We start from the raw sequence: 27,123 nt of genomic DNA on the forward strand, positions 1-27,123 counted from the left end.
ATGTTCCCTATGAGCTATACTTACTTAGTTTCTCAAAAAAGTAAGGAAAGTATAAAGATTCAAATGTAAGAACATTTTAAGGCACCTATTCCAAAGAGCACTGCTCTGCAACCCAGGGCTGTATCTATCATGAATTTCAGGAACTTTTAGTTCATATTTTTTCTAAGAAACATACAAAATAAACATTTTGAACTAAATCAGATTACTGTCACCAGTATCTGTACTCAATACAACACGAGAGGTAAAAATGAGGAAACAGATCTAAATAGATCTATGCAATTATCCATCACTAATGCACATACATTAAGCATCCAAAAATCCCTCTCCAGCTAGAAGACAATGGAAAGGAGGTATCATTTTAAAAAATCCCAGCTTCCAAATACAATTTTTCAATTTGTTTTGCCAGTACTAAAGTTTTATTTCCATCTTTACAAGAGTTTTCGACTTTCAGGATTAAGAAAGCAGTGTTTAACTGCAAGACCCAAACCTAGCAACCATGACTAAAACTGAAGGGATGCAGCACACGAGTGAAAATTAAGACACTGTATTAGAAGTAGCTGTAAGCAGGAGACAAAAGTACCCAGAAACATTATGAACAAGAATAAGATTTTCTGTAAGTGCAGTAAGGCTTTGAACAGAAGGAGTGTTAAAGGCAGCGTCAACATGATCCTGGAGTAAAAACATAGTACAGTTTGTTTCCAAGTTTTTAGCATGCAGTAACAAAAATGGTGTTACTGAGCAGCAGACTTAAATGTTGTCACAGTGCAGAGAAGCATCCGAAACATCTATATTCTGAGGCACATCCAGCCTTTAAGTACTGTGTACAAACAAATCTTTAACATGGAGAAAACACAAGTAGTTGTACCCTAATGCATAGGGAAAGATTAAGTCATATGCAACACCAAGCTGGTTAAAAGAAAGAATATGCAATGAAATTGGAGAACGAAATAGTACAAAGAAAGACACTAGTTTTGGGTGTTTCACAGTGGTAATGACCAGAAGGAAGACACTTTGGCATAGCCACGTTAAGAACATGCTGACAGGAACATCAATAAGACTGCAGCAAAGCCAGACTCACACTTGCAGAATGATGAAGCTTGCCAATACCAAAATCAAAATATACTGCAGACCATCAAAAGCTGCATTCAGGAAGAATGAAAAAGTATTTCAGGAAGGCTCAGTGCAATGGCCTGTGGGTTTAGTGAAAGCAAACACAGAAACGTTCTCTTGACTCTAAAGGAAAAAAACCCAGCATTTGGGACTACAGATGCTGAGAACTTGTTACTACTTAATTACCAGCATGAAGCTGTTAGGTCCAAAGACCTAACAAAAAAACATTACAAAGATGACAAGGGAAACTATTACACCATCACACAACTGTCAGGATGAGGCCCCGCATCCAAGCTTGGAGCACTTCCCCTCCACTGAGCTGGACAGATTCTGGAGAAGATACAGGGAATGGCTTCTAACTGATCGGCTACAAGTTAGAAAAGGAAAGGACTGCATTAGCTAAAGTTAGAAATAGGGATAACAAAGACATGGGGCAAAGGGAAAGGAAGCAGACAAAAAACTTACTGCCATGTGCAAAAGGAATGTATTCAGAGTAATAAAAATACAGATGATCCCACAAAATTTGAAACAAAGCTTCAATCATTCCCATCACTACATTTTCCTTCTTTAAAAGTAGCACAATAGAACTCCCTGTCACCCAGGCACAGTAGGAAACTGACAACCAACTCTGCCACCCAGGGTAGCCTCTGGAGAGTCCTAGCTCCAGACTCTCCGAAAATAACATCCTACACCAACACCTAAAGAGGCAGCTACCATCCTTACACACAGAATTTTTGCTCACAACATATGACACTAAAATTGGTTTCTAGAGAAACAAGTTTGGTGTATTGTCTTCAGATTTTCAGGCAACTGCCTTTACAGAGGAGCTTGGTGGGTATTTTCTATGAGTACAGAGGAAAATGAATGGTAAATTGACACCTGCTATTTCTCCCATGATTATAATCAAAATTCAAACTCTTCACCTGCTTTTCAGTCAGCCATTACAACATTAAGCACAGACACTCATGGTCAAACATCACTGTGCCCTTTAAGCTTCACTACAGAGCAAAACATTCCTTCAGTGCTCCCATCAGCAACCATTCTCACTTTTCACTGGGCTGAATTATCCAAGGGTCAAGCTATGACCATGTTCAGCAGTAAGTTCACTGTAAAATGCACAGTGTGAAGTTTCCAAGTTCACCAGAGGTGTTTTTACACCATTACCAATTCTCTCTTTGACATGACTCCTGCTGGGACAGGAATATTTGGCAGCAGCATCGTACCTTGACTGAAGGTCTGCCATCCTGTGGCATCTCCTGCAACACCCTGGTAAACAATCCAAGAAGCCAGCAGTGCACAGAACTCTTCCCATTTTCCTCCACTTAAAGATGGCTTTACTGCAGTTTCGAGCCATTAGACTTCCACACACAACTGCTGGCTAAAATGAGGAGACCTTCACTTTCTATTTCCTGGTCTCCAAAGAAATACTAAGTGAAGATCAAATTATTTCTTCACTTGCTGTTTAACACATTGAAACTCTCTAAAACTCATATTCTTTGGCACATTATCTTCATGATAGGTCATGGTAACAAACATGCTTGACCTGACAGTTTTCACACTGTGCATTGGACCACTTCACACCACTGGGCAGTGTCCTCACTAATTACTTATTTCATCTGAAATCTTGTGCTGTTTTTCCTGAGCTCACCAAGTGTTTCATCATTTCAGCTCTCAAATTACATTTCTTCCTTTATTTTCAAAAACCCTCACAATATCTCGGTTGTGAAACAAAAACCATCTTGCTTAATTGCTATTCTCAAGTTAATTTAGGTAAGGACAGCATCCAAGAATTTCCAGTGCATCCAGAATCCACAGAAGCAGATGCCTGGTGTAAGAAATACATAACAGCATCAATAATCACTGATCATTACATATTTATAAACTTATGGGATTTTGAGCTGTAACATTACCTGGCATTGCAAGAACTACTCAAGACAGTATTTCTTATGGCATTCCACTCACCAGTTTCTCCCTGTGCCAGAAATACATTGGTACCAATAAAAGCAGCCTGTACTGGGTAGTAAAGTACGTAAGCCTTGCAGTGCACCACTCACACCTCAACTTACCTTTGGGGGGGGCCAGGTGGGGGGGATGTGAAGGCTTTACCTGTACTTTGACCTGTAACTGAAACACTGCGATCAGACTGACGTGCCCCACCCTAGGGAGCTTTAGGTGAGCAAGGCACGATGCAGTTACCTACCATATCTTGTTAGGCTCAAAAATACAACTTTCACACTACCGTGAAGGGATTAAAGCCTACTGAGGTGAGCTGCAGGAGAAATAGCAGCTCTTTCAAACTGATGAAAAGGGCTTATGCTTCTCCTTAACTGAAACACAAAGCTAACAGAACAAAATCAGAAAAGCGGGTGTAAGTATAAGGCAAATAGAATCCCTGATGCATGTCTATGCAAATAAATAAGTAATTTCAAGAGTGCTAGCCAATACAACTACAAACAGGATAGTGCATGTGTGCAAAGCAAAGGCAGCTCACTTTTAAATTTAAAGAAATTTTTAAGAGTAAACTCATACAAACAGCTATGAAATGCTTGTTTTGATGTATGCAGACCTTTAACTGGCTACAAAAATTTGCCAACTGACTGTCACATATTTTTTGGAAAGACAGCTTGATTTAGCTAAATTCTGATCACTTCTGTCCCTTGTCATCAGAGGTGCCAAAAGCCAGAAGAACGGGATTCTAATCTTTCAGTACATGTAATTATTCAGAATTTTGGTAAAGCTTTTTAAAAAGGAACTTTATTTTTGACAAACAGTGCTATATTGCCCTTTCAGAACATGCTACATTTTAAAACATCTCAGTCACAGGAAGACTCCAGACTGTGTTTGCTGTTATAAATGTCTGCAACCACTACTAATCTTGAATCATCTACCAACCAGAGACTAGAAAAACATCCTTTAAAAGGAATGCTTATGTCCTTAAAAATTCCTGATATTCAAATGCTATAAAAATAACATTCTTCCTAAGGATCATGCAACATAAAACTTGTACTACTAGAATGTACTACTCAACAATGCCAAAATGACACTAACAAATCACACTGAGGGAAACACGGGTTTTACAGTATTCTCCTACAGGAAGATAATTCATTCTCACTAAGTGACTAGATTTGAAGTCTACAGACAAATAATAATGGTAATACTGGGTTACAATACTGCCTTTGTTCTACATATGCAAAGCTACCAATAACTAACTTCCATGCTGTACTTCATGGGAATCTCACATGCAACAGACACCCTTCTTCTCCCACACAGACCACCTACACACCAACAATGTACTTTGCCCCCTGCCCAAGACCCAAATCTCTTTCAAACACATGGCAGACTAATGAAGCATAACTATCTGGAGCCTATCTGTTCCCTTGATAATCAGCCATAAATTATTTAAATCAGCTCCCAGTCTCCAACATCAGCTATTTTTAGGACCACATGCCTGGGCTCTGCAACACATCTACCCCTCCATAAGAGGAGAAGCCATTGGAGATTTTCAGAGGTATTTTCAGATCCCACCTAGAGGTGCCTGTCATTGTCATGCTGCTACACATGCACCACCAACAGGTAAAATACCAAGCCCTGCTGTTCCCCTATCAAGCAACTCATCAGCACTGGGGTGTACCAGTACAATCCCACAACCAAGACAGAGCACAGAGAAGGAAACACAGATCCACTTTTAACTACAAAGGATTTATCTGTGATAGAATATATGAATTTTCTAAAACTGCTTGTTAATAACATTTTTAATGTTGGTTAAGTATGGAAATGTAGATTTTTGCAGTTGGATTTCAGGTGACAGTATTTCCTCCAAGACCCTGCATAGTTTTTATCACCAATCCTTTACAATAAAAACACTTGCTTGCCACATCTGGATGTCCACCAAGGTGCATGTCTGATTTCTAATGTTAACTGAAACAATTTTCAATTAAATAAAATCCAGACTCAGAAGTGTGTATTTTTACATAAAAAACAGTGTTGTACTTCAGGTCAGAATGCAATGTGAATAAATATTCCCAAATTAACTATAATCTAGCTTGCTCAAGTCCTGACAAAAGAGCCAGGAACAAGAGTGCACAAACCCTATCAGAGCCTTTGGGCAGGTGTTAGCCAAGCCCTGCTCCCACAGTTTTGCTGCTTGTATCCATTGAAGCAAGCTCAGGCCACATCCCACACATTCCATTAATGTGAATGACACTACACACAAAAATACTAAACATTCTGTTGGAATTCTCCCGAGTTTAAACCCAAATTACAAATGCTCAGCAACAGCTGAAGGAGACCAGCATCAAAAGAGCTTGTATTTCTAAATAGTGTAAATGCATACATTTTCATTTACACATCCAACCGAAGTGAAGAGGTCAGTTCCTTCCAGCACTGAGGGTACCCATTAGTGGAAAGGGAGAGGACATGTGACTTGAACAGTTACTTACACCCAAGTGAGTGAGAGAAGATAAGTGCAAACAAGAGGTAAATTTAAAATAACCAACAAACAACACACAGTTTACTCCAGCAATGCTGAGAAACCGTAAATCTCTCCAAGTGCTCGGTTACACTTAAAATTAAACTTGTTAAATAGAGCATAAACTAGAAAATATGTACTTCAAGTTTCCCCAGTTAGCTGTAGATCCAAAGATGAAAGTTATGAGAAATAATCACAGGACAGCACCATGTTTTGACAGTCTACTATCTGCACAGGAAATTTTAATTTGAAAAGGCAAGGTAAGAACACTCCTCAGCTAAAGAAAATAGAGTAAATATATTAAGACAGTTCAAACCGAAATGTTTGAACTATTTCATAAATTTGTACTAAAGTCTCCAAGTCTAAACAAAAGGATATAAAAATGCACAATCAGGATTTCTAAACAGCAGAAACAGTAATATTACCACATACTTGCAGCACATTAAGGAGAAAAGAACCTGACCTTTTATGGTGTTAAGTTCAATTTAATCCAGAATTCCAAACACTGAAAACAAGAAGTTTTCAAAAATGACAAAGTCATTTAAAAATTACAATTTCCACTTTTAAGATTGCTGTCCAACTTGAAAGCACAAGATTAAAACTGAGTCCACAAGGAATAATATGCATTTTTTAACCAAAGTTAACATTGCAAAAATGCACCATTTTAACACCTGCACAAGTACAAAACACCTGGTGTCGGCTGCCTTAAGAAATGCATCAACATTAAGTATGAAAAACCTGAACCTGTAGCAGCAGAAGGTTCTTGAGTTCTGACAGGAACAGAGGAAGACTCAGCGTCTTCAGCTTTTTCTTCCTGCAAACTGGCATGTGTACTGAGTGCTGTGCTATGCAATGTGTTTCCAGGTGATCTTTCTTCACCAAAACTTTGGTCAGATTCAACAGGAATTTCTAACTGGACTAGAATGAGAAAAAAATTTCCCCTGAGTAAAATGCATACAAAAGCATACTTCAGAACATGGGGGGGGGGGGGGGGGGGGGGGGGGAAGAGGGGGAATCCTCATCACATTATAAAATACCCATCCATGCTCTTGACACAAAATTTTTGCGACACAACTAACTTGTAGTATCCCTCTGAACTTACAGGCTGCTTATAAACACACAAGCTAACTGTTTCTAGCCCAGAATAGGATGGATCTCGTAACACTACAAGAGCTCCCTCAAAAGGGAAAGGCAGTGAAGCACAGGGCAGAAAAGGGAGTGTTATCTCAACCTTGCTTAAGCATAAAAGCAGCCCATTTGATGCTTTTGGTGTTCAACAATAGGATTAATCTGTAAGAACTGTAAGAGTTCAGTACTAGGGCTGTTACTTCTACAATCTGAACGCGTTAAAACTTTGAAATTACCTCATTTTCACAATCAGAACCTGCATTCCCTACAAAAGAAAACTAACCAATCAAAAAAAACTATTTCCTTGGAAAGTTTTAGCCTATGAAGCTCTCCTTTGCTGGAAAAGCTCCCATCACCCGAGGGAAATGCTGAGGTTACTGACAGAAAGGGAATCAAAAGCCAAAAGCAATCAGAGCAGCAGAGCAATAAAAACTTTCCATGAGTTTTCTCTGCCCTGCTGATGCAAACAGGTTTTAATGGCAGATATGGAGCCTGCAGGTTAAGCAACTGAAAATATAGAGTTTGCAACAACTACATGACCACCTCGTCACAAAAATCTGAGGTACACTGTGAAGGCACTTACCCTTCTCAGATTCATTTTGGTTAGGTACTGCATCTTTCCAAGTCTGAATTTCCGTGGAAGTTGTGACAAGATCTGTATTTAAAATCTCATGGCTAATACTGGATGAGAGTCTTGAAGATCGCCTCCTGATCTGGTCTCTCTCAGCATTATCTGAAGAGCTCTTAAGTTTTTCCTGAGCTGGAACAGTTGTATTTAATGGTACCATGCAGTTACAGGAGTACAAACAGATCACAAGCAAACTTTCAAGTTCTTCCCTCCCCACGACTCCCTTCAAAGTGTGTTTTTTAAGGATTAAGGCTAACACCAAAAGCTAAAAAGCCTGGAAAATTAGGCCTCTGTAAAAGCTACAATAAGCTACAAATAAGCATAAAAATACAGCAAAAGCTCTCAAGTTTTTTTCTTCTAGTAACAGATTTGAAGCATGAATACAGATCAGTATCTTACTAGTTTCTTACTGAGAAAAAAAAATTCCACTGAGTAAATGCACACAGAAGCATACTGCAGAGCAGTGGGGGTGTGTTCATCACCTTATAGTGTAGCTGGTCTAAACAAACTGTTCCATGGACGTAAATAATACCAGGAGTTAGATGAGACAATTCAGACACATCAAAAGCCATGACTGAGCTGGATAACCTACACTTACTGAAGTTTAAGACTGTGGTATTAAGGAAAGAGTTTTCTTTAGATCTTCATCTCCTTGGCCATGACACTATTACAGAGAATATAATCTTCCTTCCTCATCAACACACTCAAGCTCTTCAGCCTCCACACAAAGCACACAATGATAAAGTAGAAGCTATTCAACTGCGGTGGCATGAATATTTACATAGTATTAAAGTGCCCTTGCTTTAATCCTTCATCTAGTAACTGAAGAGTTTCTACAACTTCTAAGGCTTCTATAGCCTTCTGTATATTGGAGACAATATAATCACTGCCACCCATACATCTATGAACTTTTGCATCAAGGCTCACAACTTATTCCTCCTTTATCCAAAACCAACTTCCAAGATTTAGGGGGGGAATTCCAGGCATGATGATGCCACATATGAATGGCAAATTTATGAAAAACAGGTGTTGCATTTCAGTCATTGCATCTATCACATTTTGAGATTAATACCAGAGCTGTTTTATCCCTCCCCCACCCATTAAGCCTGAAGAACTTTTATATTTATACACACACACACACACACACACACACACACACACACACATACACACAGTGTGAGAGCTGAATATCAAAAAACTCACACAATGTTTTTTCAATTCTGGGACGCTTCAATGGAACATCACATCCTTTAGGTATTTTCCGACGTCTTAACTCTAAAGTTATGGGCTGCAGTGTCTGAGAACTTGGCTCTACGTATTTACATAACAGAAGAAAAATTGATTGAATACAAAGCTGTGAAACACTTTAACACAAATTCCCAAGCCTCACAATCTAAAACACAGCACTTGCATATATACAGCTTCATATGGCCTTCTAAAACCCATATAGTAGTATTTAACCCTGCGACAGGTATGCTTTATATTACGTGTTGGTTACTTGCCTAAATCCAATCTCTGACCAAACCACCAAGGCTCCAAATTTCAGCATGTTCCTGACTGTCCTGAACGAAGATGAACTTAAAGTTTTTTAAGAGTTTCTAGAGATTTAGGCTGTGAAAGAGCAAGACCCTGCTTATTCCTTTAAGTAAGTTTAAAAGTGTTCTGGTACATGCCTAAACATTTAAGCTTGGCTACATACCCGTAGGAGGTGTTATTGGTGGTCTGCCACGCTTTCGCTTAGTTTCTTTCGCATTTTCCTGTGGACTCTTTACCTTGTCATTCTCAGGCTTCTTCTCAACTTGTGTATCTACTGAATATTCCATATCATTCTCTGATATATTCTCTTTATCTTCTTTTCCATTCTTAGATATATTCTTTTCTGAGATCTTGCCTTTTTCCGAGATGACTACAAATTTTCCCTCTTTATCGGGTTGTTTAACTCGTTTCTCAGTCTTTAATGTCTTTTCATCTTCGTCTTTCTTTGCATTACCTGTTGCTTTCCTCTGCTCTTTAAACTTCTGGTTTTCAGGAGATGATGGAATTTCATTACCTCTTTCCTTAGGCTTAGCATCACCCACAATATTCTAGAATAAAGAGAATGACAGGAAAATCAACTCACTCTAGTCTAAAAGCCACCCCTCCCCTTTGTATTTAGCAGACCTGCATCTTTGTGCAGTTTTTCAAGTGATAAAAGTACACACTCTATTGCAACCCACAGATTAAAACTTAGAGGCACCTGAACTGGTGAAGGACCAGTGCAATGTGAACAGGACAGGGCAAGAAAACCATTCTTCACCACACAATGGCAGAAGACATTTGCTGTTCCTTTGCTCCCAGAAGTAGGCTGGGGCCCTACTAGCTTGTGCAGTACTACATAAAACCTACTTGGGACACTGCAGAAACAGTGGGAGTTAGGAGCAGAGAAAACAGCAGACAGGTCAATCACTTGGATGTGCAAACTCTCTTCCTTTCACAGAAGAGTCTCATTCAAAACAGACCCGCAGTTTGCTTGCACTAATCATTGCTGCTACTATTGCTAAGGGTACTCCATGTCCTTCCCCTTTTGTGATCAGGCTTTACACCACTGGGAAGGGGCAGGGAGGATGGTACATGCTGATTATGTTTTTTTCCCCTTCCAGTGATCCTGCTACAGGCTGTCCTAGATGAACAGAAATCTTCTACCTTTGCACATGGATTAAGAATTTATATTGGTCATGTATCAACACTGCTTTTAGTTGAACTAACTTCTCTCTTCCTGTAGCCTAATTGAAGCACTAAAGAGCAACCATGCTCCTTCCCAGACACAGTTCTATAGGGCCCAACAATCTTGAACTTTGACCCAGGATCAGAGGACCGGAAAGACTAAATACCTCAACACCCTCTTGGGGAAATGAAGTGGAACACGTGATTCAAGCCATATGAAATTCTGAGAATCCACTTAAGACTGACTATTTCCTCGTACTGCACTACATCTTGCCTTATCCCACTACAGCATTCCTGTCTATCTGTGGCTTACATGAAGTGATACCTTTTAAGGTATTTTCAGACTGTAACCTTAAGAAATAATACTGCTGCATTAAAATGGTGAACATGCAATCTGCTCCATCCTCTATAATATTATTTCAACTATACTTGGTACAGATGTGATTTTTAAAAATGTCACTGTTTAAAAGCGTGAAATGAAATTTCTGTATATTCCATGAAAACAGACAGGTAAATGGGAAGGAAGTCTTTCACACGTATGAGCATTCCTTTTTCCAGACATCCTAGAAGTTTGTATTCTGTAAATTCCTTACGGGAGAAGCTTCAGGGGAGGAGCAACTCAAACATCAGGGGAAAACAAACAAACAAAACAAAAAACCCACCCAAACAAACAAATGAACACCTACCACCTCAAAAAACAACCTTCAGGCAACTACGTTTCAACACCTCCAATGCTTACAAAACCATCTGATTTGAATCAAATACGTGGTACTGGAACACTCCTAAGCCATCCTAGTCAAAATATTCTCAAGAAACTGAATCATGAATACAGTATGTCTGAATTACCTCTTGGTGTTCCTGAACTCTTAAAAGTTGTGTGTCCTTGCAAAGGCACATTGTTACAGTTACAGGTCATTAGAATTTTACCACCGCTGTTCAACATAGCCAGTTACATACTCTACACAGGGACAGATTAATACTGTAAAAAACCTGCTTATGTTGCTCCCTTCAGGAATTGTATGGTTGGGAGCACTTTTTTTTTTCCTCAACAAGTACTAAGATTTGAGCCATGTCTGCCTTCATGATTACACTCTTTCCCCTTGAAGAACAGGCACAAGACACCTCCTCTCCACTTCCAACATGCTGCTACATTACTGCTGTACCTGTTTTTTCTGATTCTTGAGCACTCTGGTAGCTCAAGTTTGTTTTTTTTTTTTCAAACTTTACTTCTGGTTGTATAAGTAGAGCTCACTAGGAAATTCTCACTTTATGCTTTTTTATGCTAAAGGACAGAAAAAATGTTCTAGCATAATTAAAGAGATTCTCTTGGGCTGAGAGAAATCTTCGACAAAGGATAAAAGGAGAAGACAGAAAGAACCAACTTAAAACCCCTTTTCATCTCCTTTCAGAACTTTCCAAAGCTATGCAGTATCATGAAACTTCCTAAAAGAGAGACAAAATATTTTTGTTTACTTATGCAGAGTATTTCTTCAGATTGTTCAACTCCATTTATTTAACGCTAAATATCATAAAAACATTTCTCATGGAAATGAAGATTCTGCAGTAGTTCACTTGTGAGTATTAGTCAACTTTCCACCATACACAACAATAACCATTTAAAAGCTATCAAGGGCACTTTTGGCAAACGTGAAACAGTGTTCCAATCCAGCCTGGCAGATACAGAAATCTGGAGGACTGCCATACCTCTCCACAACAGTGACAAATATAAATTGTACCAATGACATTCATTACTGGAATCTGTGTTTAAGACTTGTACTGGGGGGACAGATTCAATTTCTTTGCTCAAACTTAAAGTTTCAGAAAACTAAAGGCAGAGAGTATGACCAAAAACCCCACATACTACAGTTACCACACAGAAATGCGTGACAAGAGATCAGACTTAAAACCCTGTCTGTAATGAAAATTATTCTGAAGCATTTATTTCAGAAGTTTTAACCAAGTTACTCAAGACCAGAACTTGATCAGCCTTTCCTACATGCCTGTATATGAAAATCAAAGTACAGAGCAGCACTTCTTCCTCCTCACCATCAGCAGGAGAATTTCATTTTTTAAAATGTAATGGCTCACTACTACTTTCTATCATGAGGTGAAGGTTGAACCCACTGCGCTGAGCAAGTGAAGGGTTGGTAAAACAGCCAAACCACACAAAAGAAACAAGAATAGTTAAAAAAAGCTGACCTTCTCAAAGCTGTGAGGTGAAATACTAATAGCCATGCTCCTTAAGTGCCTCATGAATATTAAGCAGTTACTTTGGAAAAGAACAGTTTCTGTCCACTCCATAGCTGTCACTCCTTTATTTTTAAATATATATGTGTGTATAAATGTATACATATTAATATATATATATATATTAAAAGTAATTGCAAACAGGTAAAACAATCACAGTGTGATTCAAAACCTTACCAATAACTTTAGTATGTACATTCTGAATTTTCTAATGACTTTTAGGAATCTGTTTTACTTATATACCTATGACTTCTTTAGTTCAAAAGGTGCATTTAAAGAACCTGAGAGCTTTGCAAATCACAGCACAAAGATTCACATTTCATTTTAAGAGATTCCCATTAATGAAAGAGAAATGAAGTCCCCTTTTCCCTTTCCTGAGATATTCATCACCCTTTTTCATTTTAAGGGACCTTATTTCAGACATAGTGTATTTTATCAGTAAAGATTTTTCATTAATTTCACATTATATAATTCACCAAATCCAGCCACCTGAACTGCTCATTTAAGAATACACTAGCTGCACAAGCACCATACTTACCTGATCTTTGGAAAAAGCTTTGACATGAATGTTTTTGACTGTCTGAACTACACCATCATAAAATTTCACAGTGTAGGTACCTAAAATATGAAAACAAAGTGTAAGAGTTCAAAGATCAGCAGGTATTTAACACAGCACCAGCTAATAGCTCCAACACTCCAGCTGCACAATCAGCCTTAGATGAAAGCTGCTTTACCTGTGTTGTCAGAATCCTCAACACAGAGCTCTTATCACAGGCCAGGGAGACACAGCAAAGTGATCCAAAACAATTCTGGTCAAAATAAAGGTGCGTGTCTCATCTTAGAATTACTCCCCAGATGCACCTTACTCACAAAACCCCAAAATATTTTTGGTGGATAATTGCAATATATAATCACACAGTTCTTTTCTCCTTGATCTTACAACACAGACAATCTAAAGCAAGCCCAGAACTAAAACAAATCATTCACAGTTCCCCCTCCCATTCTGATTTTTAAGGGGATTTTGCAGCTCTGACAACAGGTTTTATTGCAGTTTATAGGCAATAAAAACAAATTTAAGAAACAACTTTTCTCACATATATATACGTAAAGCAAGTACTGACTGGATAGCCCAGCAGAAAGCTTTTTTCTCGTAAACAAGGTAAGAGGTTAAAAAAGTTAATGACAGACTAAAACACATCTAAAACACAAAATTGCATTTTCAAAGCATTTCCATCTGCTGTAGTATCTTCTCCCCCAAATGAGTTTCCAGCACAATTAGAAATACATAACTACTAAGTGTGACAAAACCAGGAATCCTTACCATCTTTGTTAACAGAAGTAACTTTGGCTGGATAGAAGCGACAGTCAGACCAACATGCCAATACCCGATCATTGATATGAAATCCCTACAAAACAGTAGTTAAGTGTCTTTATCTGAGAATTACTGAAACATACAACTTTATTAAAACATTTCAATTACTAGTTTTCCAATGTTTAGAAGAAATCATAAAATTTACACAGAAGGTAACACAGCAACAGTGAAGCATTTTAAAGGTCATCATTCATACAAATGCACACTAAACCATTACAAATATTTTCAAATTTCCACTTACTGCACAACCTTCTTCCTCATGCAATCCTTCTTTTCTTAACTGTATTTTCTCTAGGGGGCGCAAATAAGGACTGTCCCAACAAAACCATTCATCATATCTATGGTTCCAGCGCTTGAAATGGATAAGTACTTTACCCTCTTCATAATCAATTTCTTCAATGTGTGCTGGATACCTAGTCAAAGGTAGATTTAAAATATTTTAATTATGAATAAGGTAAGTTGTCTCAGACACTTCATACAAATTAACCTCAGTTTAGCTCCTCCAATCTTTTTAATTTGATGTACCACTTGTATAAACAATAAAGATGCTACATAATGACAGAGCTAAGTACATAAGAAAACCCCAAACTGAACACAAAATGCAAACATTAGCTGCAGCAAGAGAAGACAACTAAGGAGTTCTTACTCTGGTGTGGAAAAAAAATTTAACTACAGATTCAGAAGTCAGAAAGATCTTCCCTACATCTAGACATATCACATTTTACAAAATCAATAGCTTCAGTTCACTCTTATCAAGACTAACACTTGGGTGCCAATACACTCACTTCTCTAAGATACCCATCACCAGGCATCATAAACCAATATTAACACCAAAATTCCTGCAGGCACTAAACGTAAGTTAAGTTTTAGAATCTCAAAGTTAAATTTCATCTGCAAAATCCTGGGATTTTTAAATATAAACTTCTTAGTACATTAGTGGTAGGGGAATCTGAGATGAGTCAAATTCAAATGTTTCTGATCAGGAAGACCTTGCAAACTCTGTATTTCTTTAAATTGCATTGGTAATTTGTAACTTCAGTACAGATTTCAGAATCACATCTATTTCACTATTGCAACTGAAGGAAACATTCCAAGTACAAAGCTTTCCCTTCCACAATAGTAACATCAGGAGAAAATTTCCATTTGTTGGTGTTTTCAGTATTCTGGAAGAAAGACAAGGCCTCAGTGAATTCTTGAACAAAGGGCTGAAGACAAAACTCAAATCCACAAGTATTCTTTATCTGGTAAACCACACTTGAAAGATAGAACAAGCGGTAGAAAGAAGTGGCATGTCAAAAAGATCAAGCATGATACCAACAGTAAAGCCTAGACACGTATGAATTAAGACACAAATGCAACCCAGGCTACTGTTCTACAACCCTATACAAAGAGAAAGCAAATCTACCTACAACTGAAATCCTCCAGCAGATCTAAGTCATGTCCAGTCATGACTTCACAAAGAGCTATGAATAGGCCACACTAGAGACTTACATTGCAACTACAGACTAAGGATACTTGCTGCTACACATGTCAAGCTTTGCCATTAGTTCATCCCCATGTATTACCAAAATGCATGCAGCAAAGGCTGTGGAGAACAGGAATTCCAATGGGAGACATTTATGGCAGGGACATCTGTAACTGGCTACCAACTTCTTGTAAAAAAAAAAAAAACTTTCTTCCTGTTACTTTGTCATAAATATCAATGTCAATGTCAATATACTTTGTATTTATGTAACTCAAGTACTGTCCTCCACAAGCTCTTGAGGGGGCAGTAGTTACAGTCACAACCTAAACATTATTTTTGGATATCACTAAGTACAGATAATGACAAAAATCAGCCTCCCATTCTCTACAATCTGAGAGCACAAAACCAGATAAGAAATCCCATATCCTCTCAACAAGAGAGCAGCCAGAAGGGTGTCCTTGCCATTGCCATTAGGACTGCAGTATGCCTAGGACTTATTTAGACTTTTCAATGATGAAGAGGAAGCTAATAAAAAGGGCAGAGTGCTGACTCAGTATGAAGCTAATAATCCTGTCCAAACAGATAGCCACCTCTAGGAAGCACAGTCCACTTTCTACCACTGAGATGAGACAAGCCCAAGTTACAAGAGCCAGCTAATTCAACGATGCAAGACTGCTCTCTGCTTCACATCCAGCAAAAGAAGGAACTTTCTCCACCACAACTGTCATCCCAGAATCATGTATCAGTACCATCTGCACCTATCCCACTTCACTAATGGGAGTTAAGATCATTAACAAAAAAGTATCTGACAATGAAACCAAATTTCAGTCTACCTGAGTGTGGCTGAGCTAGAGCTTTCAGTTCTTGGAGAACATGCTGCAAAGCCTCAACATCTTCTCTTTCTGAAGCAATAAACATTAGTTAACATACACTCAGCGCTCTTGACTGAAGCAGTAAACCTATTACAAGCTCTGCTAGACCTACCCATGAACTCTGACAGACCTTGACACCAGGACACTACTTTCCTTTCAGATGAGAGCACTGGCAGCCACTAAACAAAACAGAAAGGGTCACAGAAAGGTTCATAGGTTCTCAACAGCCCTGAGCACTACGGACTGACAGGCCAAGCTTCCTTCCTCCCACACCTTTTGTAGAACTGAGCAAGCGCACCACATCAGGAGGCACAAGTGCTCACAGACCTATAAAGAGTAACAGAACATTACCCATACACTTCCTCCAAAGAACATACATAGGGGAGGGGTAACTTCAAAGAACTTCAGACTTGTTTGTTAAAAAAAAATACTATGAGAGGATACACTAAGTGAAAGGCCAATAGCTGAAGCCTTGATAAGGCCCCAGAGAACAACTAAGATATGTCCAGGGTGGCCCAACACATCCTCCCCCAAACCACAACTGGAAGTATTCAGCTGACTCAATGGATATTCAAGACAGCTAAACGGATCCTGGGTAAGAAAACCCCAAATGGTACTGATTTAAGTATTTATCTGAAACACTGTGAAATTGGAGACAACATCTTGCAACATACAGGAGGGGCAAAACTATCCTCTTCTGGGAAGAGGTAAATATCTGGAAATTCCCTGGACTAGGTCTGTTTCCCTTCTCTTTTCCTACATACCAAACCAGAATTGCTATAAACCCCCACTCCCTTGGAACTAGGAAGGGACAAGCTTAGTGCAGTCAAAGCAATGCAGAGAGGAAAGGAAGCATTCAGGAGAACCAGCACCATGAACGACAACAGTTACAGTGGTTCATCTTTTTAGTACTTAGAGACCAATTCCTGACAGCATGAACAAACTGAACTCATGGGACTGACAATCTGAATCTTAACAGGGTAGCACCATACTCAATATTACTCAAGAGCTCTAACCATAATCAGAAGCCCCTTCACATCCATTTTACTCAGACAATACACAGAAAAACTTGGATATATCATTATAACAAAGTAACAAAAGGTAACATCATTTGCCTATTGCAGGCATCCAGTGCAGTCATCCTCTTTTCAGTAAGAGGCTGTAGCTAGACATCACTCAATCACTTTAAATGATTCAATGCAAAAGGTTTCAAAAAGTCAATTCAGCTGCAACAGTGTGCCCATGTCCATGGCTACAGCATCCCCAGACTGCCCTACTGCAGCAGTCTCTCTCCATCCTCTGAACTCCAGCACTATGAGACCTCTCAGCATCCACAGAGGCTCTCTCCCTATAGCAACCTGAGGCCAACAGACAAATCTTTCATGACAGTTTTGATGCATCAATCCAAGCCCTAAGAACCTAAAGTGAAACACCAGAAGTTCTCACTGTGCTCCCTGGAGTTCAAAGTATAGGACGTGACAGACAACTGCACTAGGAATTGCAGTGCACTGCCAATATGCTATGATTCCTAATACAACAAAGCAACCTCTGGAATGCGCAGTAAAGATGCAAAATTCACTTTGCACTTTGACAAGGAGCAGGCTCCACACTGACTACTCTGCTGGCATAAAGTGTTTTTTCTTCATTAGGGTTGACAACACATCCAAACACCCTGGAAGTCCTTAACTAGCAATTTGGAGCACAAGCCATTGACATGAAAGAGAGGTATATGGCACTCTGACATGAAATATTTTCCAAAGCATCGCTGCCAACAGACTGGTAATAGTGGGCGATGAATTGACTGATGTATTTGGTACTGAGAACAGAAATCAAAGCCAGCACTTTAACTAAACAGGAAACTTGTGACTATGTTTTAGCACCAATACAGCAACAAAAGTACACACAAGAAAAGTCTGGACCTCCAAAGGGAAGAGCAAGTGTCAGCAAACAGAAAATCTTGTGCCCCTAGAGGAGTGCACAGTAACCACATCACAGAGTGGTCCTGGGGCAGATGCACAGGGGCAGATGTAAGCAGCAGAGAAAAAAACCAGTCTGCTGACCTCTATAAATCCACACCCACTGACAATTTTGCTAAGCCCCCAGCTCTTAAAAATTTTGATTGAGAAACCCTAAAAACGCAACTGTACACAATCCAGAGTTCAAAGCTTAGCAAGGAAACAAAAGATTTCAGAACTGGAGAGTTCATAACTAAGTTGTGAGACCAGAGTTGCAAAGCATTGTGTGTAGGACAGGTAATTTAAGATCAAGTGTTTCCAAAAAAACCAAAGAACATGGAACAAATAGCACACCCAAAATTCAAATTTAAGCCAAGGGATATGCAGCAAGTAAAGCAGGTTGTTGAATTCCCCCACACAAAGTTTTCCCGTGCAAGAGTTACGTACACTCAAACACTGTAGTTGAGCAAACATCAGAAGGATAAGAGTCATGGGCACAAGTTATTAGCCTTACTGAAACAGCAGCTACACCAAACTGCATCTTTAAAAAGCCTACATTACAGACAGGCTAAGAGATCTTATTTTTATTTTTGTAAGCCTAACTAATTTTTTTTGCTGTACTAACAAAACTCAAGAATATAAAAAATGGAGGTAGGTTCAGATCTTTGCTTACCTACACAAGTCTTGGATACACAGCTAAGCCAAATTAATGTGTGAATAGGATTTAATGTTCATATTTTACGTTCTTTATGGAAAGAGCTATGTTTTCTCATTTTCACAACTCCAATGCCCTTGTACTGGAGAGAACATGCTCCGCATGCAACCAAGACCTTTTGGAATAAATCTCCTGTGTCTAAGGCAGTGCACCATCCTCCTGAGATGCCCAAATAGTTTTCAATACTGACTTTGCACACTTCACCTGTTGGGCAGGTTCCAGAGCTTTAAGTACAATCATATCTAACCCACAGAGACCTCGTAATAAAAATCAGCTACAGATGACTTCTGGAAAGAGAAGTTATCTAAACGAGCTAACAAAACCAAATTAATTCCCGTATTTAAGAAGGCTTTGGCAATTTTCATTTTATCTCTCATTCACTGAGAATTATTAAATGCTAAGTTTTGAGCTGACTACCTGAAATGTATAGAGTCAGAAAATTCAAAGTTAGCCTAAGTAATTTGTAGGCTCTTTTTCATCATCCTAATGCAGTGGTTCATGAAGAAAAATGTTCTTCCTCACAGCTGAGAGCTGCAAGACAGGCACCAGACCAGACTTGTTAGCATGGAACATGTTTCTCCACACAATGCTTTAATTCTAAAGCTGACCACCATCATATGAGCACAGGCCTAAGAAACTCAATCAGATTTTAGAGCCTATGAATTCACAACAGCACTAGGAAAGGAAGCAGCAAGGATATTCTGTACTGCAAAGAATTCATTCTTCCGTAATATCTGCTCTGCAATATTAAGTATAGCACAGAACTTAAAGGGTGAACTCAGGAGAATGAGAGCCTGAAGTCCAACTAGATTTAGGAGCAGTCCTATTCCCAGACACAACACCAATACACTTCTGGAGGGCCAGCACAACATACCAGCATCTATTGCCCATCTCAATCACTGGTATATAAACTTCTATAAATTAACTACTTTCCTACAAACCAATGACTATGACTCTAAATATTGAACCAATACAAAATGTTATAGATAGTAAAGACTTAAAATTAATATAAGATGAATGGTTTTAAAAATATACCAGTTTTTTAATCTGTCACGGGCTTCCAACTGGGCTCCCACCTCAAAGTTGATCCCTCTTCTATTCGGAGGATGTTTTGTCATTTTGTAATATCAACACTGCTGATTTTATTCCCCTGAAAAATGCAATTAAATATCAATCACTAATCAAGACATACACAAAATAAGCTTATGCACTATAATTCCCAGAAGCCAGATGTTAAGGAACTGTGTAATTTTGGTTTGCAGAAAGTAAGGGGGCAATTATCTTTTAAACAAGGGTTCCCAAGTGACAGTCTGCAGAAGGATTCCAAAAGTATGTTTAAAATGGCAGCTACTGGACCATGAAAGAGTGAAGCTCAGCCTCTGTCCATTGGTCTAAGTTCCAGGTCAATTAAGAACCACACAACCCAGGGTTTATTCACAAATGAGACGGAAGTTTCGTAATATTTTCTGTCCCCCTCTCCATTTTGATGAAAACAAGGAATCCAGTAAACAGGAAGTGGGCAAAACAAACACAATGACAATCTTTCAGCAGCTACCACATTAGTGAAACTCTGGAACACTATGACACCTCATCACTAGAAGTTCAATAAAGTTCAAAGACATTAGAAATATGTAGTTTTTGAAACCAAATTTTAGAAGACTCTCTATACTCCTTGCATATTTGCATTGTTTTTGTCCAACTTCTCCACTGCTTTAACCAGAATATAAAAAAAGTCCTCATTAATATTTGTTTCCAACAGATAATATAAAAGTTTAAGAAATCTTGCTCTAGTAGTTTATCTCAAGGTACATATAGTGTAAAAGTCTGATCAACAGTTATTTTCCCTGATTTTTGTCAGTTGTTTCCAGTAATTTTAAGACACAAATTATGATCCATTCCTGTAGTCTTCAAGTGCACAAGATCCAAAAACACAATTAAGTCTTACTCAATATCCCTGTCCTTAGAGTAAGGTTGTACCTTGAACATTCAACTAGAGGTGGACAAAATGGATTTGAGTTAAAATAAAAAACCTAGTCTTACACTACATGAAGAAGGAGACATGCACAGCAATAAGCACTAGTATTTTTGTTCACATAAGGCATAAATAGCAATGGTGCCAACTAAGCTGCATCTACAAAAATATTAACATCCTGAAGAAGTCCTCTAATTTCAAGTGTGGTTCAGAAATCAAAGATCTTTAGGAATATCGTTTACGACAGGGAAAAGCTACTCCTTCACCACACTTTTAGGCCAGGCCATTTGCCAAGGGCTGACCAGAGAGACAGCCCAACCAGTTCCATTCAATCACCACACTGCAAAAAAACTTCTCTACCAAAAGTTCATCTGCTGCCTTCCTCTAAAACAGTGCTTTTAGACTGAGCCTCACCTTTATTAAAGCATCCTGCAAGGGTATAGGGGGAAAAATACTATTGCCTGTAAGTCTGATTCACAGCAAAAGACAAAGTATTCTAGCCACCTAGGAACTGAAAAAAATTAATTTCCTAGAGTAATATCTGATATCGGACTGAACTCTCACAGTATCACACTGGATCTGAATCAGCCCAGTCTTCTAATGGTTGGGGCAGGAGTCCATAACTTTTAATTGGGAAAGGAAATTAAGAAAAACTTAAGATGGATGGGGTTTTACAGTTTATGTTGCATCAGAACGTAGAATTTGATAAAAAGAAAAAAGGCAGCAAGTGCAAAGCTATACTTTAAGAGGTTTATCCACTGACACCTCAAATAGCCACTATTTTCTTTGCAGATTTACATTATTAAAATATCCCTTTCTCACTCTAGCAAGGGAATTTCATGCCTCCAAACACTGAGCAGACATACATTTTGCTTAACACTTGAAGAAATGATATCTGCAAGGTGATTCTTTCCCTAGTACACTTATTTTTCCTCTTCTCTAAGGAGGGACCTGCAAAGCCAACCCAGAGGCACTCTCAGTGCATTATTTCAGCTTCCCACAGTGGTTCTCCTCAGTAAGAGCTGCCATCTGGATGAAAGGGATTCAATCTCAGCTCACCTCCATGGGGCTGGAGAGGAACATACACATCTGCTGACTTCAGTAACAGGATCACACACATTAGGGCTTCATAAACACATTCATTTTGGCACAGAAGGTCTTACTATGGTTTCATTCAAATATTTTAAAAATATGAGTATCACAGCTAATAGGAAATGTGAAGAAAACAGCCAGAGCTATTTAATCAGTTAGAGAGGCAGCACATTCCATGAAAATCTGAACGCATCTAGTCATAGTCAGCTAACACCAACATTAGTATAAGCACACACACACTGCACTTCACTAACTCAGCTAAGTTTGTTAGAAGGCAGTAGGTCACAAAATTCAAAGAGAGAAAAAATTTTGTGATCAAAAAATCTCATATCATTGGCCCCTCCTCCCCAAGTCTTCATTTCTCTCCGCTCCAAAGTTACAAAACTTGGGCTGCTTTGGGTTCTCTCTCACATCCTACCACTGGCTTGCACTGTGGTCCTGCTCCTCAGACCATGAAAGCAGGCTGGCTTTTCCATTTACAGCCAATTTCAGGAATGGTTTCCTCAAGCAGATGTATACTTGGCAGAACATTACATGAGATAAATTACTCAGTAGAGGGTCTCAACCATTTTACCCCAAAATATACAGCCTTAGAGTGAGACTGAAACCATGAGACACAACTTTTACTGAGAACCATGACATGACTCTGCACAAACTAGGCCAAGAGGCAGCGCCAAAATATGCTTCACCAGCATGATCATGACCATACTGATAACTTCATTTCTCAGAAAGCAAGCACTGAACACAGGGGCTTGCCTGCTTTGAGGTTTTATGTTTCTGCCCCTGTCCTCTCCAGCAAATATTGCTTAAAAACCTTGAACTACATTAAAACAGCTTGTCAACAAACAACCTCAGACTGATGAGACATTCATAGCTACAACTTAGAAATAAGAATATTTTGCCAGAATATCTCTCCTAAAATTTTCCTCACCAGAAAATAATGTCTTACTTCTCTATGAAGATCAGATCTGTTTCAGTACCAAGTATTTCAGGATTTAGGTAAGTCACTACTTCCAAAACAAAATGTTTATAAATCTGTATTATTGAAATACATGTTATTTAAAAGACACAGTCTTTTCTTCTCCATCAAAGTCATCATAAGATAATCTAACTTTTAAAGATATTCAACTAATCAGATATCAGTGACAAAGGCACACTTATCTCAGGGCAATGCAGAGGAAAATACATTAATATTGATCCCTTCAGGGATCAGAGTTTTTGACTCCTAAAACAGGCTTTCTGCTCTGCTAACAGTGCATGTCCTGTACACCTTCAACTGTAGCTGTTCTTACTCTCTCCAGAGACCCAAACCTGGCATATCACCAAGTTCTAACAGAAGTGGGCTTCTCTGGCAACTGAAAATCTGCTTCATATTATCAAACAGAGCAAACCCAAGCAGTTATGCCAAACTTTCACTAATAACAGCCTCTCCTCCTATTTCCTCTGTGGAAACTGCAAAATCACTGCAGCCTTTTCCAAACCACACCTACCCTGGCAAAAATATTTTCCAAATCCCCGTGGAGTGATTAAACCATTCCTTTACAACGCGTCACACCAAAACTCTTTCCTTAAAATCAGCCCCACTTTCAAACTTAATTCTGTCTCAGTGCTGCTTCATAAGCAGTTCAGAAGAAATGCAACTCACTTCTACAACTCAGCCTATTTCCTTCATTCTTTTGTGCATCCATGCCAAACCCAAGGATTTCCCTCCGTCTGCCATAAGGATACAATAAAGAAAAAAAGAGGAACACCATGAAAAAAACCCACAGGTCTCTGACCTGATAAAGAAGCACAATCAACTTTGACAGTCTGCATAAATATAATCCTACTTTGCACTGAGAATTTCTATTTTATTCCGGATGGGAAGCTTGCTGTCCCAGCTCCTAGGAAGCACTCAGTACCTTGGTGGTGATTCTTCAGGACTACAGGGTAAGACAGGTAATAAAAAGCACTGGCAAAACCAGGAGTAAAAGCAATTACCCAGAGACTGTCTTGTATTCCCTGGAGATGCAGCACAGATATTGCTGACCTGGGGTACTGCAGGCAACACTGCCACTCCTAGACAAGCAACACAAGCCTGTTTTGTTTCCTTCTAGGACAAAGTTGACTCCACAAAGCCTAAGGCTAAGTCTGACTCTGCCATCCTCTCCAGCACCACTGCTCCAAATCTGCTTGCACATCTATGTATGGAACTGCCAAGGACTAAGTCCATTCACATTTTGTACATCAGGTTTTTCTTACTCGCCAATGTAGTTCGTTTTGACCTTTTATCATCTGCACCCATGACACCAGCCTCACGTCTCCATCAGTGGCAAAAATGATGAAAGCCTCACCCAGTTCACCCCCTACAATATGCACGCCCCCATCAGGAATGGTCAGTCCAGAGAAGTTCATGGTCCCCACCACAATCGGAACAACTTGCAAGTGGATGACCATAGCCATGCTGTGCTGAAACCACACACCTGCAGATGAGAAAAGGTATGATATCAGACTGCAAAACAGTATTTACAGACACCATTTATACTATACAATCCTAATGGCATCTTATGAAGACTAAGTGGAAGTCTCACAAGCACCACTTAAAAACTGTATTGGTACTGGTAAGCTGATTACAATAGACTTTTATTGCCTGCAGACAAAGCACCCTCTGCCTGGCAAGTTTTGACTACAGCAGCAGTGCTACCATGCCTTACTGTGTTTTGCCCTACACATAAAAACAGATAAAAAACTCCTGTACCTGCTAAACACGTTAACCCAAGAACAGCCTCTGTTCATCCAAGGATGTCTGCTCCTGCCTCAGGATGGTTTTGTGTATCATTTCACAGGTAGGTTACTGTTTTTGGATGTGACCATAAATTTCAGATTATGTCCCTCACAGCAGTGTTTCAAACCACAATGCTTAGATCTTCAGGCAACTTTTTGGGTTTGGGGCTTTTTTAAGTAACAGGAACAAGAAAGATTTAAACTAGACAGGAAGACCTGACACTGCAACAAATTTCAAGGAATACTGCATCACCCCCCTTCTTCTATCCAAAAGACACATTTCAAACAAGACACAGGACTATATGCAGTTCTTATTTGCACAATGTAACATCCTCAACTACATATTCACCAGCACTTGGTTTAAAAGCTTCCCAGATTCAATTAACAACTACACAGGTGAACTCTGAGCCATGCAAAACAGAAACTGGATCCTGAACTCATCATCTCTGTCACAAGAATGCTGAACGGCTTATTCCTCACCACTGACATTCCCTCAAACCATAAGACTTGAGTACTTGATTTCAGTCTCCTACTTTTTCTCTAGCTTATACAAGTAGATTAGGAGAACTGACCAGTAAAAATCTACAGTTGCTCTTCTCCTCAGGCAGAACCATGACCATCCCAAAGTACTCGGTGACAAAACTGAAAAGGTGTTACATGAATGACCCTCTGAACAAGATCCTCACTTCCTGAGATTACAGAGCCTGGAGAATGTCATTTTCATCCCCTCAGCAACATCTCATGTAACTGTGCTGTCAGTTTCAACTGGTGCTGAGACTGGGATAGACCAACATGGAAGCAGAAATTAGGAATATAAGCAATTTAACAGAAAAAAAATATATAATGAAATCTATTTGAATTACCAAGTGCAATTAAAGAAATAAATAGTCATTACTGAAAACAATTATTTTCAGTCATTTGATCATGTCCTATGTTCTGGTTTCTTTTCCTGTAAACACTAAAGATAAAAAACAAGCACCTAAGCACTGAACAAACAGGAAGAAATTGGAAAAAGGTTTAAGTCACATAAAATAAATTAAGTTTTTCCTAAATAAAGCAATATTAATGAAAACCTACTTTAATGAGGCTGTTTATTTTCAGTTTAAGGAAAAAATGGCAGCCTTTAAGAATACAAGAATTCAATGCAGATAAGTCTTGCAGAAGCTCTGTGATAGTATTTAAGTAAAACCTGAATTTTAAAGCAAAATTCAAAAGCTTAAGGAAATTAAAAAAGGATCTATGCTTATACTCACCAAGAAACTTGTTTATGTTGCTGCAAACATTCCAACCAGTGCTGTGTACCTACAGGAAAGGAAAAACAAAAACATGTGAATTCTGAGACTAAAAGTAGTTCAGAGTTCAAAAAAATATTCTCCCTACAGTCAACAGTAGCTGCATAATAGAATAATACCTCTAGAACAAAAATTTAATCTGAAAATATTTCAGTACAGGTCAGCAGGCTGCTGTGATCCAAATTAGAGAGACTCTTAAAAGACCTTGACACAAAGACATTCTCTCTGCATATCTACATCATATTTCTCCACCATTTATTTATCTGTTGTCAACTAAAAGTCACCAGTAACTTTATGATTACTCCTACTTTAGTGCAACAGGTACTGCAGTATTAACTACCTACATACTAAGCAAGCAGTCCGCTCCTGTCAGTGAAGACATACTCAACTGGATAATCTACATTCACCACATGGCAGAAGGAGCTGTGTTTTGCTAATACAAGAACGAACTACAAGAGTTTCTCAGAATTGCTTCTTCATCCACAAATCCAATTCTTGTCAATACATGTAGGCTTCCTCACACTGCAGAAGTAGGAAAGACAGCCATTTGAATTGTTCCCAGAAGCCCAATTTAGGCTGCAGATTTGGCACTGTAATGACACTGCTCCCAATTTCTACCTGAACTGAAGCTGCATAGAACCTATTGTGGTTTAGGAATAGTACTCTTCCATCAAGTGTTCCCACTGAAAGGAGAATCAGAGGCACAAAAGTATAAAGATCATTGGTTGAGATAAGAACAGTTTACTGAAAACAGCAACGAGATAAGAAAATGAACTGTAAAAGTAATGGTATTAAGAAGTGTACAAGAGAGGCAAGCAATACACACGTGAATGCTCAGTGCAGAGCCTGACTTAACCTGACCACACCCAAACCACCCCAACCTGGAAGGGATCCCTTTCCCCGGTCCCCAGAAAATGATGTGAGGTGGCGGCGCAGAATTTCATTCAGTACAGGTCAGCAGGCTGCTGTAATCCAAACTAGAGAGATGCTTAAGAGACCCTTACAAACACACAGACACCCCTCTGCATATCCACATCAGATTCTAGCCACACCCTCTTCTGTCTATTAGGACATTATCCATCCCTTATTCTGTACTACATACATCATGTCCAAATCCTACCTGTTTCCAACTATACACATACACACACACACACACATAAATATATATACACACAGACATAGGTATCTACAAAAGCACGGGTATCATTTCCATCATTAATGGCTGTCCCTCCAAGACGTCTGTTGAGTTCATTTAGTCCAAGACTGTGGATTCCATCCATCATAGAGGTCTTCTAGGGCAAGAGGGTTGGTGGCAAACTGCATCAGGAATTCACGACTGGT

General features: G+C 39.0%; 1 protein-coding gene across 19 annotated transcripts in view; it reads right to left on the reverse strand.

Moving 5' to 3' along the window:
- Positions 1 to 27,123, reverse strand: part of PHF20 (PHD finger protein 20) — a 71,769-nt gene that overhangs the window by 37,085 nt on the left and 7,561 nt on the right. For 8 of the 19 annotated variants that reach the window (XM_071455490.1, XM_071455506.1, XM_071455503.1 and 5 more), the window contains 10 exons: positions 25,744 to 25,792; positions 24,061 to 24,189; positions 19,699 to 19,813; positions 13,898 to 14,069; positions 13,606 to 13,690; positions 12,823 to 12,902; positions 9,034 to 9,418; positions 8,538 to 8,645; positions 7,290 to 7,466; positions 6,317 to 6,496 (listed from right to left, as the gene is read on the reverse strand). In XM_071455490.1, the coding sequence (XP_071311591.1) occupies positions 6,317 to 6,496; positions 7,290 to 7,466; positions 8,538 to 8,645; positions 9,034 to 9,418; positions 12,823 to 12,902; positions 13,606 to 13,690; positions 13,898 to 14,069; positions 19,699 to 19,781 (1,270 nt within the window). In that variant the 5' untranslated portion in view covers positions 19,782 to 19,813; positions 24,061 to 24,189; positions 25,744 to 25,792. Of the gene's footprint in view, positions 1 to 6,316; positions 6,497 to 7,289; positions 7,467 to 8,537; positions 8,646 to 9,033; positions 9,419 to 12,822; positions 12,903 to 13,605; positions 13,691 to 13,897; positions 14,070 to 19,698; positions 19,814 to 23,968; positions 23,992 to 24,060; positions 24,190 to 25,062; positions 25,268 to 25,743; positions 25,793 to 27,123 lie in introns of those variants that run through there. The other 11 variants (XM_071455492.1, XM_071455489.1, XM_071455498.1 and 8 more) reach the window with 4 other exon arrangements.

This window comes from Agelaius tricolor, unplaced genomic scaffold, assembly GCF_023055355.1.
Source record: "Agelaius tricolor isolate 1412-34295 unplaced genomic scaffold, bAgeTri1.0.p SCAF_49, whole genome shotgun sequence".
NCBI classification, from domain to species: domain Eukaryota; kingdom Metazoa; phylum Chordata; class Aves; order Passeriformes; family Icteridae; genus Agelaius; species Agelaius tricolor.